The sequence below is a fragment of the Rhinolophus ferrumequinum genome, chromosome 10, assembly GCF_004115265.2.
Source record: "Rhinolophus ferrumequinum isolate MPI-CBG mRhiFer1 chromosome 10, mRhiFer1_v1.p, whole genome shotgun sequence".
Taxonomy (NCBI): domain Eukaryota; kingdom Metazoa; phylum Chordata; class Mammalia; order Chiroptera; family Rhinolophidae; genus Rhinolophus; species Rhinolophus ferrumequinum.
Window position 1 is genome coordinate 66,055,619 of NC_046293.1, and position 15,680 is coordinate 66,071,298.

Sequence of the window (15,680 nt, forward strand, 5' to 3'; positions counted from 1 at the left end):
TGATTCTAACCATAAGCTAAACTATGCAGATAGTACTGTTTTCATATGAAGAAATTGAATCACGCAGAGGTTAAGCAATTTGTGTAAACATCTCTAAGTTTCAGGCAGCTGGAAGGTGAGGACACCCAATTGTCCTTAGCTTAGACCCCAATTGCATTTAAGCCTCAAACAAATAAGCTTTTAATTTTCATGCCTGTGGTTTAGAAATTATTGAACTTTTGTTCAAAAATTATTGAAATTATTGAATTATTGAACTTATTTAAGTTTAATAGGACCCTATTGTATTTCATTTTATTTAGGATTTTTAAGACTTGGTTGTAGAAAATGTCTGTCTTGAGATGCTGTGCCTTTTAATCAGATGTACTGATTTTCTATTCTACTTAATGATAAATTCTACGTATGAGGTGCCTAGAATTTTCCTTGGAATATATGTGTATGTGAGAGAACTACACAAATATGTTACAAGTAGTGCATCAGGAAGGCTACCAGTACAGAATAGAAAATACAAAATTAAGTTACAAAACATTAAATTGTGACAACCAGAGAGTAAGTTGATTTCTAGAGAATAGTGTTGATTTTCTTAAATGTTTTTCTTTGTAAAATAGGCAAATTTACATTTTACATGTTAATTATAGACCCATAAAACCTGTATTATTAAAGCATTCAGAAAAACTTTTTAGTTACTGTGGCAATTTTTCCAGACTAAGTTTGATATGAAACTGAAATTCTTAAGTTATATTTATTTTTAATTCTGTCTGCCTGTGTTTCTTACATGTACCATATAGGTCATCAACTCAGAATTTTGAAAACATTTATCTGTGTAATTTAACCAAAAATTATTTCAGAAAATCCGTTCATAACATTTGTGTAATTATAATCTATCTATTAACAAGAAAAAGTTGCTTGACATAGTTGTGGAATTTGAGAAACCCTAAGATTTTAAAGATAATGCCTAAGTGCATTTACTTAGTTTTTATTGAGGATCAATGAAATTGGTCACATCTGGTAGTCTGTTCTATAATTAATAGCCAACCTGGAATATAATGTCCCTTTATCGAAAAATAAAACCTGTTCAACTGGTTCAACTGTCTCAACCTGTCCAAATTCACATTGTGGCTTGAAGTTAAGTGTGCTAATGACTACCGAATTATAGATATTTTAGATACCATTCCCAAACTCCAAAATATTTGGGTAGCGTCATGAGTACTATTGAGTAATAAAGTAGGAGAAAAAAGAAAACGTGGGGAAGAAAATCAGCTGTTACTGTTCACTTTCCTAAGTGGATTTACCTTGACAAAATATTTAAAATATAAAATTATAAAAATGTAATTTTTTTAATAAATATAAAATGCAAGGTGCTTGTGTATGAAAAATTCATCTAAATTTAATCCCTTTATTTTATAGATTAGGAAACTGAGCCAGAGAGAAGAAATTGATCAAGCTAATACTAGAATTCAGAGTTTCTGGTTCTTGTTCCGTTCAAGGTACACATTTTTCTATGATGATGTGACACCCAAAATTTAATAGGATTTGGAGAATAAAGTTAATTATTTCCCCCAATGAAGTAATTTTTAGAGATTTTACTCAGGTTTGGCTGATTGCTTGTTTTGAGAAACCTTTTTCAGAAAAGAGAAAAACGGGGGTTCAGTTATCACTTATTAGTCTAGATAATATATACTTAATTTTTATTGGGTTCTGATTTAGGGAAACATCTAAGGATGAATAAGTCTATTTGTTTTTTTGTTTGTTTTTTTTTACATTAAGATTTGGTTTTTGTTTCCCCCTGATTGACTTCTTGTTGGATTTTAAGCTGATAGCATGACTAAATCTGTTTTAAAGGTATTTCAACACAGAAAAGGTGGTGTAAAATGTTTATTCTTTATCATTTATACTGATGTATTCAGTAATTTATTCTAAAAGTTTTTTGAATTTGAGAGAAATTATTGTACATGAGTGCCTACTAGTGTGTTAACATGAATTACTTTTCCTTGAAATTTAATTCTGTTGGTAGTCTGGTAAGATATTAGAGATAAAGTTATTTAACTTAGTTATTTTCAAATATTAAAAAATATTGGCGCTTTTCCAAAATTAGATTATAATGGAGCTGACAAATTTCTATCACTTAGTGATGTCCTAGCTGTCCTGATGTGGTAGCACAACGCGTTACATATTTGTGCTGATGCTAGTGTAAACAAACCTACTGCACGCCAGTCTTATAAAAATGTAGCGCACATAGTTATGTATGGTACGTGCTACTTGATAATGATAATGAACGGCTGTGTTGCTAGTTTATGTATTTACTATACTATGTGTATTTTGAAGTAGTATCTACTTATGAAAAAAAAGTTTGCTGTAAAGCAATATGCTGTGTTACATCAGCAGCAGCCTCATATAGCTAGTGTTTACCAGGTCTTTTGATGCATGATTTTCTTTTGTGCTTGATTTACTCTTGTACTGTTTTATACAGCAACATGCTGTACAAGTTTGTAGCCTAGGTGTGTTTGTAGGCTATACCATCTAGGTTTGTGTAAGTGCACGCTGTTATGCTCCCACAAAGATAATCGCCTAACGATGATTTTTTGGAATGTATCTCCATCGTTAAGTGGTGCATGACGGTAGTTCATTGTACCCTTCCCTCGTTGCTTACCTGTAACTTCTCTGTCCAACAGTGGGAAACCTGGCTCATACCAGCCGCCATCTATTTTACTTTTCGTTTATTTCCAGTATGCATGCATAGTAGTTTCGGAATTATTAACCTATAGCCCTGTGAGGAATTACTTTACCAACTAGAACACAGTGTTTATGCAGTTATTTCATAGAATACCGTTTTCCAAAGTTACTTAGGTCAGCACTATTTCTCATACCCCCTTTAGTGTGACTCTGTCAAACATTTGTAATACAGTTAGTCTTTTATGAGGTCTGCATTTCTAACCTCCTGGTTGATTTTTAAAATATGCATACATTCAAGTTCACTCTTTATGTTGTGAAGTTCTGTGGATTTTAATGAACACATGCATAGTGTTTTATCCATCACTCCGATACCGTATGGAGTGGTTCCATCACTTTAAAAGTTTTCTGTGTGTTTTCTTTTTCATCAGTTGCTCCTTACATTCCTCATCAGGCCCCTGGCAACTAATGATCTATTTTTCTGTCCTTGTAGTTTTGCCTTTCCAGAATGTTAAATGAATGGAAATATTTATCATATAGCTGTTTTGGTCTGAATCTTTTCCCTTAGCAAAATGCATTTAAGATTCATTCATGTTGCATGAATTAATAGCTTGTTCTTTTTTGTTGTTGAATAGAATTCTGTTGAATATATGTATGCCATTTTGTTTATTTGTTCACCTTTTGAAGGTCATCTTCATTGCTATAAACATTCACGTATAGGTTTTGGTACGAACATAAGTTTTCAGTTCACTTGGGTAAATATCCAGGGGCACAGTTGCTGGGTTGTGTGGTAAGTCTATGTTTAACTTTATTAAAAACTGCCAAATTCTTCCATATTTGCCTTCATTTTTGAAAGATATTTTATCTGGATTTAGATTTTTTGGTTGACAGTTTTCTTTCTGTCTGTAGTTTAAAAATGTTGATCCACTCTCCTGATATGCATTGTTTCCGATGAGAAGTCTGCTATCATTTCTATCTCTGTTTCTCTGTGTATTCTCCCCGCCTCTGGTTGCTTTAAGATTTCTCTGTCACTCTTTTCCAGCATTTTGACTCTATAATGATGAGGTGATTTTCTTGTTCTCCTTGGAGGTTGCTGAAGTTCTTGAATCTGTGAATTTATAGTTTTCATCAAATTTAAGAAAAATTTAGCCATTGCTTTTTATCCTTCCCACTCTTTCGGTCACTCTAGTTACATTAACATTAGACTGCTTGGTATTGCCCAACAGTTCACTGTTTCTCGTGGTATTCTCACATTTCCTTTTTTTTTCCCTAGTCCCTTTTCTCACTGTGATTAATTTTTCTATTGCTTTGTCTTCAAGTTCATTAAACCTTTCTTTTGAAGCATCTAATCTAGTCCTATCTAATGCATGTTTCATTACAGATACTGAGTTTTTATCTCTAGATCAATTTGAACCTTTTAAAAAACTTTTAACTTGCAAACAATTATCAACTCATAAGAAAGTGCAGAATAGTACAGAGAAGTTCTGTGTGCCCATCATCTATCTTTTTCCAGTAATGTCATCTTCCTTTATACATGACAATATATATGTCATCAACTATAATGATTATTAAAACCAGAAATTGGCATAATATAACTAATTAGACTACAGATCTAACATTACTTAATGCTGGAGTTTGCTGTGTTATTTTAAATATTGTTGGGCTTTGTTTTGGGGTGCAATTGTGATACTTAGAATTAGCTTGATCATTTTGAGGCTTGGTTTTAAGCATTGTTAGTGCTGGTCCAGAACATCCTTATTATGAAGCTTATTTGGTTTCATTAATAAGACATTCATTACCTTATGAACTCTATTTAATACCCCATGTGTTAAGAGATCCTACTTTGGTTGATGGAAACATGAGCTCGGGCGGCGATCTTTCAGACTATACTACTTTTCAGAGGCTTTTTCTCCAGACTCTCAGTAGTTTTTTCACATGCACTCACAGATGATTACTTATCTGAAATTTGGAGAACAGTCTTCCTGATCTTTGGAGCTCTTTGTCTCTAACGCTTTCTTCTCTCCATTTGCTCTGCAAATTCTAGCTGCCTTGGTTTCTCCTCTAACTCTGAACTCTTAATTCAGTAAGGAAAGGGCTCTGATTGGGTTCCACCTCAACTCGCCCTGTGTTTTAGCCTCATAGCTCTGCAGGCAATAGGGCTGAAAGGCAATAGGGCTTCATTTGTTCTTTGCTGTTGATCTCTGTCCTGAAATGACATCCAGTGTTTAAAAGTTATTGTTTCATTTTTTTGTTGTTGTTCTTATTTTCTGGTTATTTAAGGTAGGGTAAATACAGTCTCTGTTTTTCCATCTTGGAAGGCATCCCAACTTTATAGAAAATTTCATTTTGGTTTTGTAAATATTTGTCTTTTATGGCTTTTTCAATGTTTGTAGGACTTTTGGGGAAACCAGTGTATAAATTGAGGCAGCTAGAGTGCGTGTTCTTCCATGCTTGCTCCTTTTTGCATACTTTGTGTCACATACCTACTCACATTCTCTTTCATCTATTGTGCATCCTTTCATTCGAAATATGACAGGTATCAACACAATCTATTACTGAACATTTTACCTTAATACAAGATAGTGGTGACAATGTTAGCTTTTCACGTTTACCTGGAAGAAAATAGAGTCCTTTCATTCCTTTTTCTTCGTTTGCTAAAAGGAGGTAATGGTTCATAGTTATTTTTCAGTATAGAATATTGATTCCGATGTTCGTTAAAACATACAGTTGTTGTTGATTGAAACCCTAAGCCATGAAATAGTTCAAGTTATTCTAAGAGGGGAAACAAAAGAGACAAACAAAAACAAGATTTCCCTTTGTACTAAAATCCATAGTATTCCAAAGCTAATATTTGTCTTTTACCTGGTAAATTTACAGGTTAAATATTAATTTTTGTTTTTAATTAGGATATTATTTAGCATATCTTTTTTTTACATAGGTGGATTATACTGTTGAAAATTGCCTGGTTTTTAGACTTATAACTTATCTTTTGTTGAAACTATAATTTGAAGAAAATGCATGGACTTTAAAACTTATTTAGGAAGGAAAACATTCTTATTCTGTAATGAAAAACTGAAATTTTATACTATTATACGTTGAATTTAGAGTTGCCATGAATACATTAACAGTAAGGCAGGTACTTTTTTCAAGCCTATTAATATTATAAAACACTAACATTAAAACAGGGTTACTGTTGTTTAGGGGATGCGTGATAAAATAGTTTTGCTCTCATTTTGTGACAGTCATGAACATTTAAATTGGAGCTGAATGTGTGTCATTTAACTATTCTTGGACATCCAATTCACTTGATTATTTTTCTTTACGAATAACCTAATTCTTTGCTAGATGGTGAGGATTACATTTATAGCAGTAGAAACACTTAAGGCTTAAAAAACATTTCTCCTTTGTTATTTTTGAGAGAAATATACTTAATTCCAATGGTACGTATAAATTTGGTAATGAGCACTTACGTTTTTGCCATAGAGTCAGGAATCTTAAAATATTTTATCAAGCGTATACAGTGGAAGATTGTCAAAACTAAGTAAAAGTGTAGCATTCACTAACTTTGTGATCAAACAAATCAAGAGGCATAATACAGGTTTCCATTGCGTGGATTCTTTTAAAAACTTTAACAATATTTATTCTTAATGGTTTGTTTTCCTTGAAAACATTCTCCCCTGATTAGATTGCTTTTTCGAGGTAATCCGTGTGTGTGTGTGTGTGTGTTTTAATGAAATTGATTCATACTGTTTGTGAATTTAGATGGTTTTATTATCCTCTATCAAAGTAAATTTTGTATAATGTTAAACAATTGCTCTAAATTTGAACGTCTGTTTAGTGGTTAGCAACTATTGTTAGATCAATGCTTCCCTAGGGTAAACATTTTACTAACACTTAGGTGAGAGACATTTGTGTTAAAAATGTATGCTTGCAAATTCTTTGCAGATACCACTTTAAAATTTTTTTATGTCTCATTTTTCAGTTGACATTTTTTTTAGCATCTCTAGTGACTATCACCTCTGATTCAGTGATTTTTTTTTTTTTTTTTTTTTGCATCTTGATGCGCACAGTGCCTAGTCATTTTGGACGTAACTTATCTCTGTTTAGGTTAAGAAATGAACCCCATTATTTTTCTGCCCTAGTGTAATAAAGCAGATTCTATTAGAACATGCATGAGATTGGAGGATTGCAGGACAAAGGCTTCAGAAAGTTGACATTTGTTGCTCCTCTTATTTTAATAGAATACTGAGTTAGGTTTGCATCTACTAATCATCATAAAAACACATTTATTTCATCTTATTGCATAGGTATAAACATAAACTGAATGAATGCAATGTAAGTAAGCAAGCCTTTGAAGGACAGGGATTTGAAATTAAATGACAGAATCTGAATTAATTAGATATTTTTATTTACAAGTTTTTTATACCACTCCATTTTTATTTATAAGTTTCTTCTTTGTGTGTGAGGTCTGGCGGACAGTGTAGAAATGGGAAGAGTTTTCATATTTATTAATTTCTGTCTCAAATAAAGTATGTCCGCCAGTCTAGCCCTCCCCAGATGATTTGAGAGGAAGATCTGGATGTTAAAAAAGCACTCTGTGTTTTTGTTTATTTTCTGTGTATCATATTAGATATTTTTGCTACTGTTCATATGTTTACATGTTAGTAATTTTGACGGCTTTTGGATAATTCCACTCTAGAGGGAGAACTGGTGGGCGGTCCCTCCTGTGACACGACCCTTGAGTGACAGTTCTGTTTGATTGCCTCCAGTACTGTGAGGAAAGGACACGACTCTATGGTGAGGACTGATGGACATACATTATCTGAGAAAAGAAACTACCAGGTAAGATCAATTTTTTTTTCTTTATTGGTCATACAGCTACATTGAACTGTTTCATGTGTTGTATTTAACTGGAACTAGCAGATTGGATATGCCTCAATTTGAAAATTTTGGGTTATAATTTAAAATATATATGTATGTAAATATATAAGATTTGAGAGTTGAAATAGTTGGGAACATTTTTTCAAAATAAAGCATGCTTATAATAAATGTATATTCTCTTAGTGTCAAAACAAATTTTCTGGTGTGTGTGTGTATATATGTAGGTGTGTATATATATATATGTATATATATATATATACACACACACACATATATATATGTCAAAGCTTAGATTATCTGATACACAATTTATAACTTCATGGCTGGTTTCAGACCTAGTATTCCATAAAACATAAAGTGTTGATTGCTTTTATACATATTATTCCTGGAAGACTAAACCTGAAATCTTACGCTATATTCAAGGTAGTGGAGCATCACAGAAATGTTGACGAAATTGGTTAAATATAGAAGAAATAGAAATGAAAATTCCAGGATTTTCGGAAACCCAAATTCTATTGAATTTGTCATTCTCTTGCAGTCCTTATGATGCTAGATTCTTGTTTTCTCATTTATTAAGTTAGTTATTATCCACCCCCTATGTAGTGTGTAAAGATGCTGAACAGGTAGTTGAAGTGTAATATTCCTGTTTTCTTTCTGAGCTTTTAAAAGAAGTTGAATTTTAAAGGTAGTGCTATTAATAGTGATTAAAAGAAAACATTTGAATATAATTTTTTCAAAGAAAATCTGCTTTATTCATTTGATAATAATTCATTATCAAATTATGTATGATTCAGAACACAGAATATCAAGTAGGAATAAGCTTTAGACTTTCTGCACAGATACATACGTATCCAACCCACTCACCAATTTCATTTCTTCTAGGCTGTGAAGGCAACTAGTGTAATGGCAGCAGCTTTGGTTAATCTGCTAATTATTTGGTTAATCTGCTAATCATTAATTTTAGCCCAGTTAATTTTTTCTTCTCTCAAATTGTAAAAGTGAACAGTGGAGAAAATTGTACATGCATATTCATGGTGTAATAACAGAGGGCCTTTGCTTATAAAACTTGGGTTCTGGTTTGGGCACTGCCCCTAATAAAAAATACTGTCACATTTAACCTTTCCAGAGTTTCACCTACTTGATATCTAAAGTTTCTTGCCAGAGCGTTATGATTTTAATAAGCCAGAGTAAGCTGTAGCTATGAGGAGTCAGTTCTCCCTGTAACCTTTTCTGTTCTGAGTGGTTCGTCTAGGCTTGACCAACTTGACCTTTGCAAATTATTTATACTTGCTATAGCTCCTCCTGTCTCACAACCACTTCTAACTACCTTGACTCATAAGATTTTAATTGGTCACACCAGTTGGGCTGTTATATATTTTGATAGGTTCTTGGTAAATTAAGAATATTGTAATTCTAGGTTATGTGGCTTTTCGGTGCTCATAAACCAGTTTGCGAAGAACTTTGTATCATTACATGGGATGGTTAATTTACATCAGGGAATCATATTAATATAGATTGCAAAATTTTCATCTAAGGGAATAAAATGAGATATTTTACACGTGAAGAGATTTCCTAATTCCTGTTCATTCTACTCTAAAAATAGTTTATTGTTCCAGTCACATTATTTACAAATAATCCATGTTTTTGAGATTATTTGAAAAATGCATTCTTGGTTAGTTTTTCGGCTAAAAATATTTTTCCTTTTCTCTTTTATTGTTGCTTAGTGACACGTAATGCATGTTGAAATATCCTTGGAAACAGTGGTTTAAATGTTTGTTGTAAAATTATTTTATTTTTGAACCCTCTTCTCAGAAATACATGTATAGAAATATAATTTCTTATCTGATATGGTGATGAATATATTGAGAGCATATGAGAAATTCAAAGGAATATTAAATCACATATTTGTATTGGTAGTGCTAAGAGTTCATGTTAATATATGTGAGGTAAATGATTTGGATTTTTAAAAATTCCATTTGGAAGATTTTTACTGCTTGTTTTTCATGGAAAAAGTAGGATTTCTTTGTATCCATGTTGATAATATTTATCTTTGCAGGCTTTTGTTTTTGGAAAGCAGTTGATGTCTTATAGTGATGTTTAAACAGCCTTATAATAATAAGCTAATATTCCAGAGTTTAATAAGAATACTATTTCTCCAATTCTCATTTTCTTATAGACTTTATTAAAGCCTTAGTAATTTAGTTTAGGAAGGTGCATTTCCTCAGCTTTATGCTAAAAGCTAGTGACTTTCAAATAGGTATTGGTTGAAGTACTGATTTTTATACTGGTATCTACTTTGTGTGTTTCATTTCTTACCATAAATTTAAGCCTGGTTAAGTTTTTGGAGTTTGAATAGAGTTGTTGAAGTTTATTTGCATAGATAGATTGACATATATTAAGGTAAAATAATTTAATTATTTAAATGGTTCATAGTTCATTCCTTTTTGGAAGGATTATCAAGTTTCTTTCAAGGGATTGTAATTCCAATTTTTTGCCAAATTTATATTCCTCTAATTTACTCCATCTATGAGCATGCACAAATCTAACCATGTTAACTACCAGTTTAACTTAAATCAGTGGCTTTTCCTCTCTCACATAATAAAGCCAAGCTCCTAAACATTATATTATATAGCCTTTCCACATTCTGACCCCTCCACGCTTTTCCTTTTCCAGTGTTTCTTCTCTGACTCTATGGTGAGTTTATGCATTTAGTGATACAAAATTGCTGTAAGTAGTCTCACTACCATGCGTTTTTGTAGTGGTAGCCTGTACTTGTTTTGGTTCCTCTTCATACAATGCCTCACTTTTCTTCATATGATTTAAGAATTAGATGTCAGTAGATCCAGAAGCCATTCTATGATGGGCTCAGTGCTCCGTTATCTTGCTTTCATATTTCATAGCCTTAGTGTTTACCCTAAGACGTTGGCAGTTACCTGTTTGTCTTTGTCTTTCTTAGACTTGTGCTGTTCAGTACTGCAGGCACTAGCAATAAGTGGCTATTTAAATTGAATTAAATAAAAAATTATTTTCTCAGTCAAATTAGCCATATTTCAAATGCTCAGTAGCTACATACTGTTAATGGCTACCACGTTGAACAGTGCAGATGTAGAACTTTTTCATCCTTTCAGAAAATTGTGTTGGACAATGCTACTGCATGTTGTAAGCTTGAAAACGGGAACCATATCTATTTATTTTGATATTGCCAGAATCTAGCATGGTTTGGGGTACGTAATAGTTATTCAGTGCACGTTTCAATAAAATTAAATAAAACAATGAAAGAATTGAAAGGAAGAAACTGCAAAGTGTGCTGGGTAGCATACTACTGGTATTTCCAAGATTGATACATGTTACCATGAATGGAACTCTTTAATATGAGATCATTAATCACATCATATACTGACTAATACAATACGTTATCTGTAAACTGGATCTAATGCATTCCAGTTCCTATGTTTCTGAGGAATACCTCATAATATAAAATGCCACACTGACTTTGTGGAATATAGTATATCAGAGAACTATGGCAGTGATTGTATTGCCATTTCCTTCTCCCTCCCCCGCCACTAAAAATTTTATTTCCTTTTTATTCATCTTTTAAATCATAGAAGTAATAGATGCTCATGCTAAAACTTTGAAGAAAAATACAGGAACATAAAATAATATCTGAAAGTTTATCTTCACAGCTTTCCTTTTGTTTAGTGTGTATCTTTTCATATCTTTTCTAGTGGTTATATAGGTGCAAATGTGCAAATATGATTTGTTGTCTTTGTTTTTAACAAATACTGTTGTTCTGCAGCTTGCATATTGTACTTAATGGGAATGTTTCCATGTCCCTTCCTTCCCGTGCCTCCTCTAGAAGTAATCACTAGTTTAAATTTTGTATTTCATTATTTTTATTATTATATTTTTATTACATGTTGTCAGTATATACAGGTACATCTTTATGTTTGGCAATTATTTGGAAAGAGGTACACTATCTTCAGTTATTTTGAATGGAAAAAGAAAATTAGCCTACCTGAAAACGTAAACAATTTTCTAGATATTGCAAACACACTCACCTATCCGACAATTCACCAAGGATTTCTGCATAATACAAAGCATTTAAAACATGTTACTTAATTATTTAACACATAGAAATGTATCAGTATGTTTCCATTCAATATGCAAGTGTTAAACAGTACTGCATACAAATTACATTTTTTGTTCTGAATTGCAATAAAAATGTAATGTAAATAAGCAATGCAGTACCACATTTCTTGAATTCTAAGTTTATACATTATTGAAAATTTTTATCTTCTGTCAGAATGCATCTAACAACTGATGGTGTCTTACAGTCATAGTTGTAACGTAGTAGCTTCTAGTATAAAAACAGTGCAAGCATCAAAGCATCTTAGAATTTGTGATACCATAAAGTATGTTAAAGATACATGATAAACATAAAGAATACTTAAAATGAATAAGAATTTTTAAAAAATGAATACTTAACGATTCAAGAGTTGACTGAGTAGATCCAGTGCCTCGGACAGCAAGATGGAGGCTTTCCTCATTGTTGATGTTGGGTGTTGGGTGAAGGTGTTGAGGAAGGAATTAGTCCAGAAATAAATACCTGAAACCAGTCAACTGGTTCACAATTTGCTCTTGAAAGGAACTCTTGGAAACAAATGGCTGTGACTTATCGTCTGTAGCCGGAGATGAAGCAAGAGATAAAAAGAACTCAAAATGGATGACTAAGCTCTCTTCAGTTGCAGTTACACAACTGCTAAAATGAGATTGCTCTCAAATTACACATTCGAATGTGGTGCTCCTGTTCGTGTCATGATCCACATTATCAGCGATAGAAGTCATTTGGGCTCCATGACCTAGTTTTTTTAAAAAAAAAAATAAATTTTAACATTTGTCATTCAGGGCTCCTCTTTTTCTTCTTCCTCTGGCAAACCAAGAACATCAAGTCAAATGAATTCCCAGGTTCCTCATTGGTTGTCTTATAATTACATGAGGCTAACAATGTTAGCCTTTCTTTGAATGTATTATACGTTCTAATACTTTTTCCCTCATCTTTTGAATTCATCAAATGAGGTGACATTTGTTTCCCAGAAAGCAAGTTTCACCAAGACACATAGTTTATGGCACCCTTAGTGTCTTAGTAATTTTTTCACAGTACCCCTGTGCCAAAAGAAATACTAACAGCTCTGCTATATTAATTCGGTCCAAGCCTCTTACAGTAGCAGTTCACATGCTATCTGACAGATACTGCTGTGTTTCCCCAAGAAGATTTAAAATATCTGGTCTTTTGGGAAATGAGGCCCTAGGCTTGTACACATGAAATATTGTATTCTCTTTTAGAAAAATATTTTATGTTTAAGCAGTTTGCTTCAATCATGAATACGGCATGTATTCATTAAATAGAAAGTTAAAACAGTAGTGCAAATATTTCTGTGAATCGGAGAAAATATGGAAGTAAGCAGAGTTATCTTTTAAAATATAATCTAAAGCCTTGCTTCGATTCTAGGATGATTGCAGTGATAGTAGCAGCTTAGGTTTTTGTTTTGTTTGTTTTATCTTTCTGAATTTCTACATAGAGAACAACTAGGTAGTAAAACATTTGTAACAAAAGTTCGTAATGAGTTACCCCATGAACCCCAAATATAAGCAGGTGAGAACTAATAAAATAAAAAGACATGCATTTATCAGTTTTGTGCATAAAAAAGCAGAGAGAAGCATAGGGGGGTCTGGACCTGCAACTGGGAGCACCTCAAAGTTGTGAACAGCCAGTTTGAAAGTGGTAAGCGTGATTAGCCAATTTTTAGTCGGCTGAGGGATTTTGCCCACTTTATGAATTAGATCGGCTAAGAGACCCATGGTGAGGCCCAAAGTGACCGGAGAGCACCCTTACTCTGTGACCTTTCAAGACTGACCCACCGGGCTGCCTTCCACCCTGCTGAGGAGAAGATTCTGGGTGAGATCAAAGGAATATAGGGACCATGGAGACCAAGGGAAGAGAAGGTCCAGATAAAAGTGGGAGAGGGTAACAGCTAGAAATCTCAGAAAACAAGCAATGGTAGTTTTAATCACTACATGAAGACAATAGAAGAGGGAGTTTCATGAAGTTAGAGAAGTTTTCTGAACCAAGCCATGTTCTCAGAATTTAGGAAAATTAAATTCACAAAAGGTCTTCCAGGAATATGTTCAGGAGTGTTTGTGTCAATTTGGAGTCCCATCAACAGTTTTCATATTGATCTGACATTTTATAATGTCAAATTTTTTTTTTTTTAAAGATTTTATTGGGGAAGGGGAATAGGACTTTATTGGGGAACAGTGTGTACTTCCAGGCCTTTTTTACAACAACAAGTCAAGTTGTTGTCCTTTCAGTCTTAGTTGTGGAGGGCGCAGCTCAGCTCCAGGTCCAGTTGCTGTTGCTAGTTGCAGGGGGTGCAGCCCACTATCCCTTGCGGAAGTCGAACCGGCAACCTTGTGGTTGAGAGGACGCACTCCAACCAACTGAGCCATCTGGGAGCTCAGCGGCAGCTCAGCTCAAGGTGCCGTGTTCAATCTTAGTTGCAGGGGGCGCTGCCCACCATCCCTTGCGGGACTCGAGGAATCGAACTGGCAGCCTGTGGTTGAGAGCCCACTGGCCCATGTGGGAATCGAACCGGCAGCCTTCGGAGTTAGGAGCATGGAGCTCTAACCACCTGAGCCACCCGGCCGGCCCTATAATGTCAAATATTTAATGTTTGTAAATTTATTGAGGTTGTGTTTAAGACGTATTTCTCTATTGAAATTAAGTAAATAAAGAAATTTTCTTGTATCTTTTAAAAAATTTTTTCCTTTTGTCATTCATATTTAAATTTAATCCATCTGAAATTGATTTTTATATATGGTGTGAGTTAGGAGTCCAATTTCCTTTCCTCGGCATACAGATAATCAGTTACATCGGCATCATGTATTGACTTGTTCTGCTTTCCTTGACTTATCAGCAGTTCCAGCTCTGTTGTAAATCAAGTTCTTTTTTATTCCTGGGTCTCTTTCTTATATCTCTATTCTGTAACATTGATGTGTTTGTTTATGCCTGTACCAGTACCACATTTTTGTAACTACTATAGCTTTGCGTTAAATTTTCATGTCTGTCTGCCTATCTTGGTCTTCACAAGTGTCTTTCTTGGCCTTTTTTTCAATGACAAACTTGGAATATGAAAAAAAGTGCTGTTTATAAAAGTAGAGTTGCACTGACTTTGTTTTTATTTGAGGAAGAATTAATGTGGTTACGTTATTCTTTCTTTCCCTGAATTCATGTATTATAGTCTCCTGTATTTTGTCTCAATTTGTTTCATTTATTTTTTAAAATAATGAATGTACAAGTCTTTAATCAGATTGATGCATAAGTACTTTTCTGTTGCTTTTGGGGGGGTTAAATAGTATTTTTAAAATTGTATTTTATAGGTGTTATATTGACATATAGTTGACTTTAAATTGACATTAATGTTGCCATACTTTTCTATTAAAATTTGTCTGTAGGTTCTTTAGGGACTTTCATGTAAAACAACATCATTTGGAAATTGCCATTTTGATATTTCCTTTATAATTTTTGTAACTTAAAATTTTGAACACTCTAGTATTTCTGCTACAATGTTAAATAGAAGTGTTACTAGTAGGTATCTTTTTCTTGTTACTTGTCTTCCAAGCTTTAAGTGTCACCAATAAATATGTTTCGTGCAGGAATGTATTTTTGTAGATAGACTTTACCAGGATAAAGAAATTATTTACAATGCTTCTTATGTTTTTTTTCTCTGCAGCACCTTTTTCATTTTTAAGGTTGTTTATTTGCCTTTTCTCCTTATTTATCAGTCTTGCTAGGGATTTCTTTATTTTTTTGTCTTATATTAAACAGTTTATATTTCTTTTTATCTCTTAGGGTAAGAGGTTTTGCTGTTCTTTAATTTTTTTTTTTTTTAAGATTTTATTGGGGAAGGGGAACAGGACTTTATTGGGGAACAGTGTGTGCTTCCAGGACTTTTTCCAAGACAAGTTGTTGTCCTTTCAGTCTTAGTTGTGGAGGGCGCAGCTCAGCTCCAGGTCCAGTTGCCGTTGCTAGTTGCAGGGGGCGTAGCCCACCATCCCTTGAGGGAGTCAAGGAG

The 15,680-nt window shown here is 33.4% G+C and overlaps 1 protein-coding gene across 9 annotated transcripts in view; it reads left to right on the forward strand.

Moving 5' to 3' along the window:
- CNOT2 (CCR4-NOT transcription complex subunit 2) overlaps nucleotides 1–15,680 on the forward strand; it is a 108,355-nt gene that overhangs the window by 30,910 nt on the left and 61,765 nt on the right. For 3 of the 9 annotated variants that reach the window (XM_033116474.1, XM_033116472.1, XM_033116465.1), the window contains exon 2: nucleotides 7,437–7,509. The exons of 1 other annotated variant lie outside the window; for it this stretch is intronic. In XM_033116474.1, coding sequence (XP_032972365.1) covers nucleotides 7,437–7,509 — 73 coding nt within the window. Of the gene's footprint in view, nucleotides 1–1,415; nucleotides 1,485–7,366; nucleotides 7,510–15,680 lie in introns of those variants that run through there. 5 more of the 9 variants (XM_033116466.1, XM_033116473.1, XM_033116468.1 and 2 more) reach the window with 4 other exon arrangements.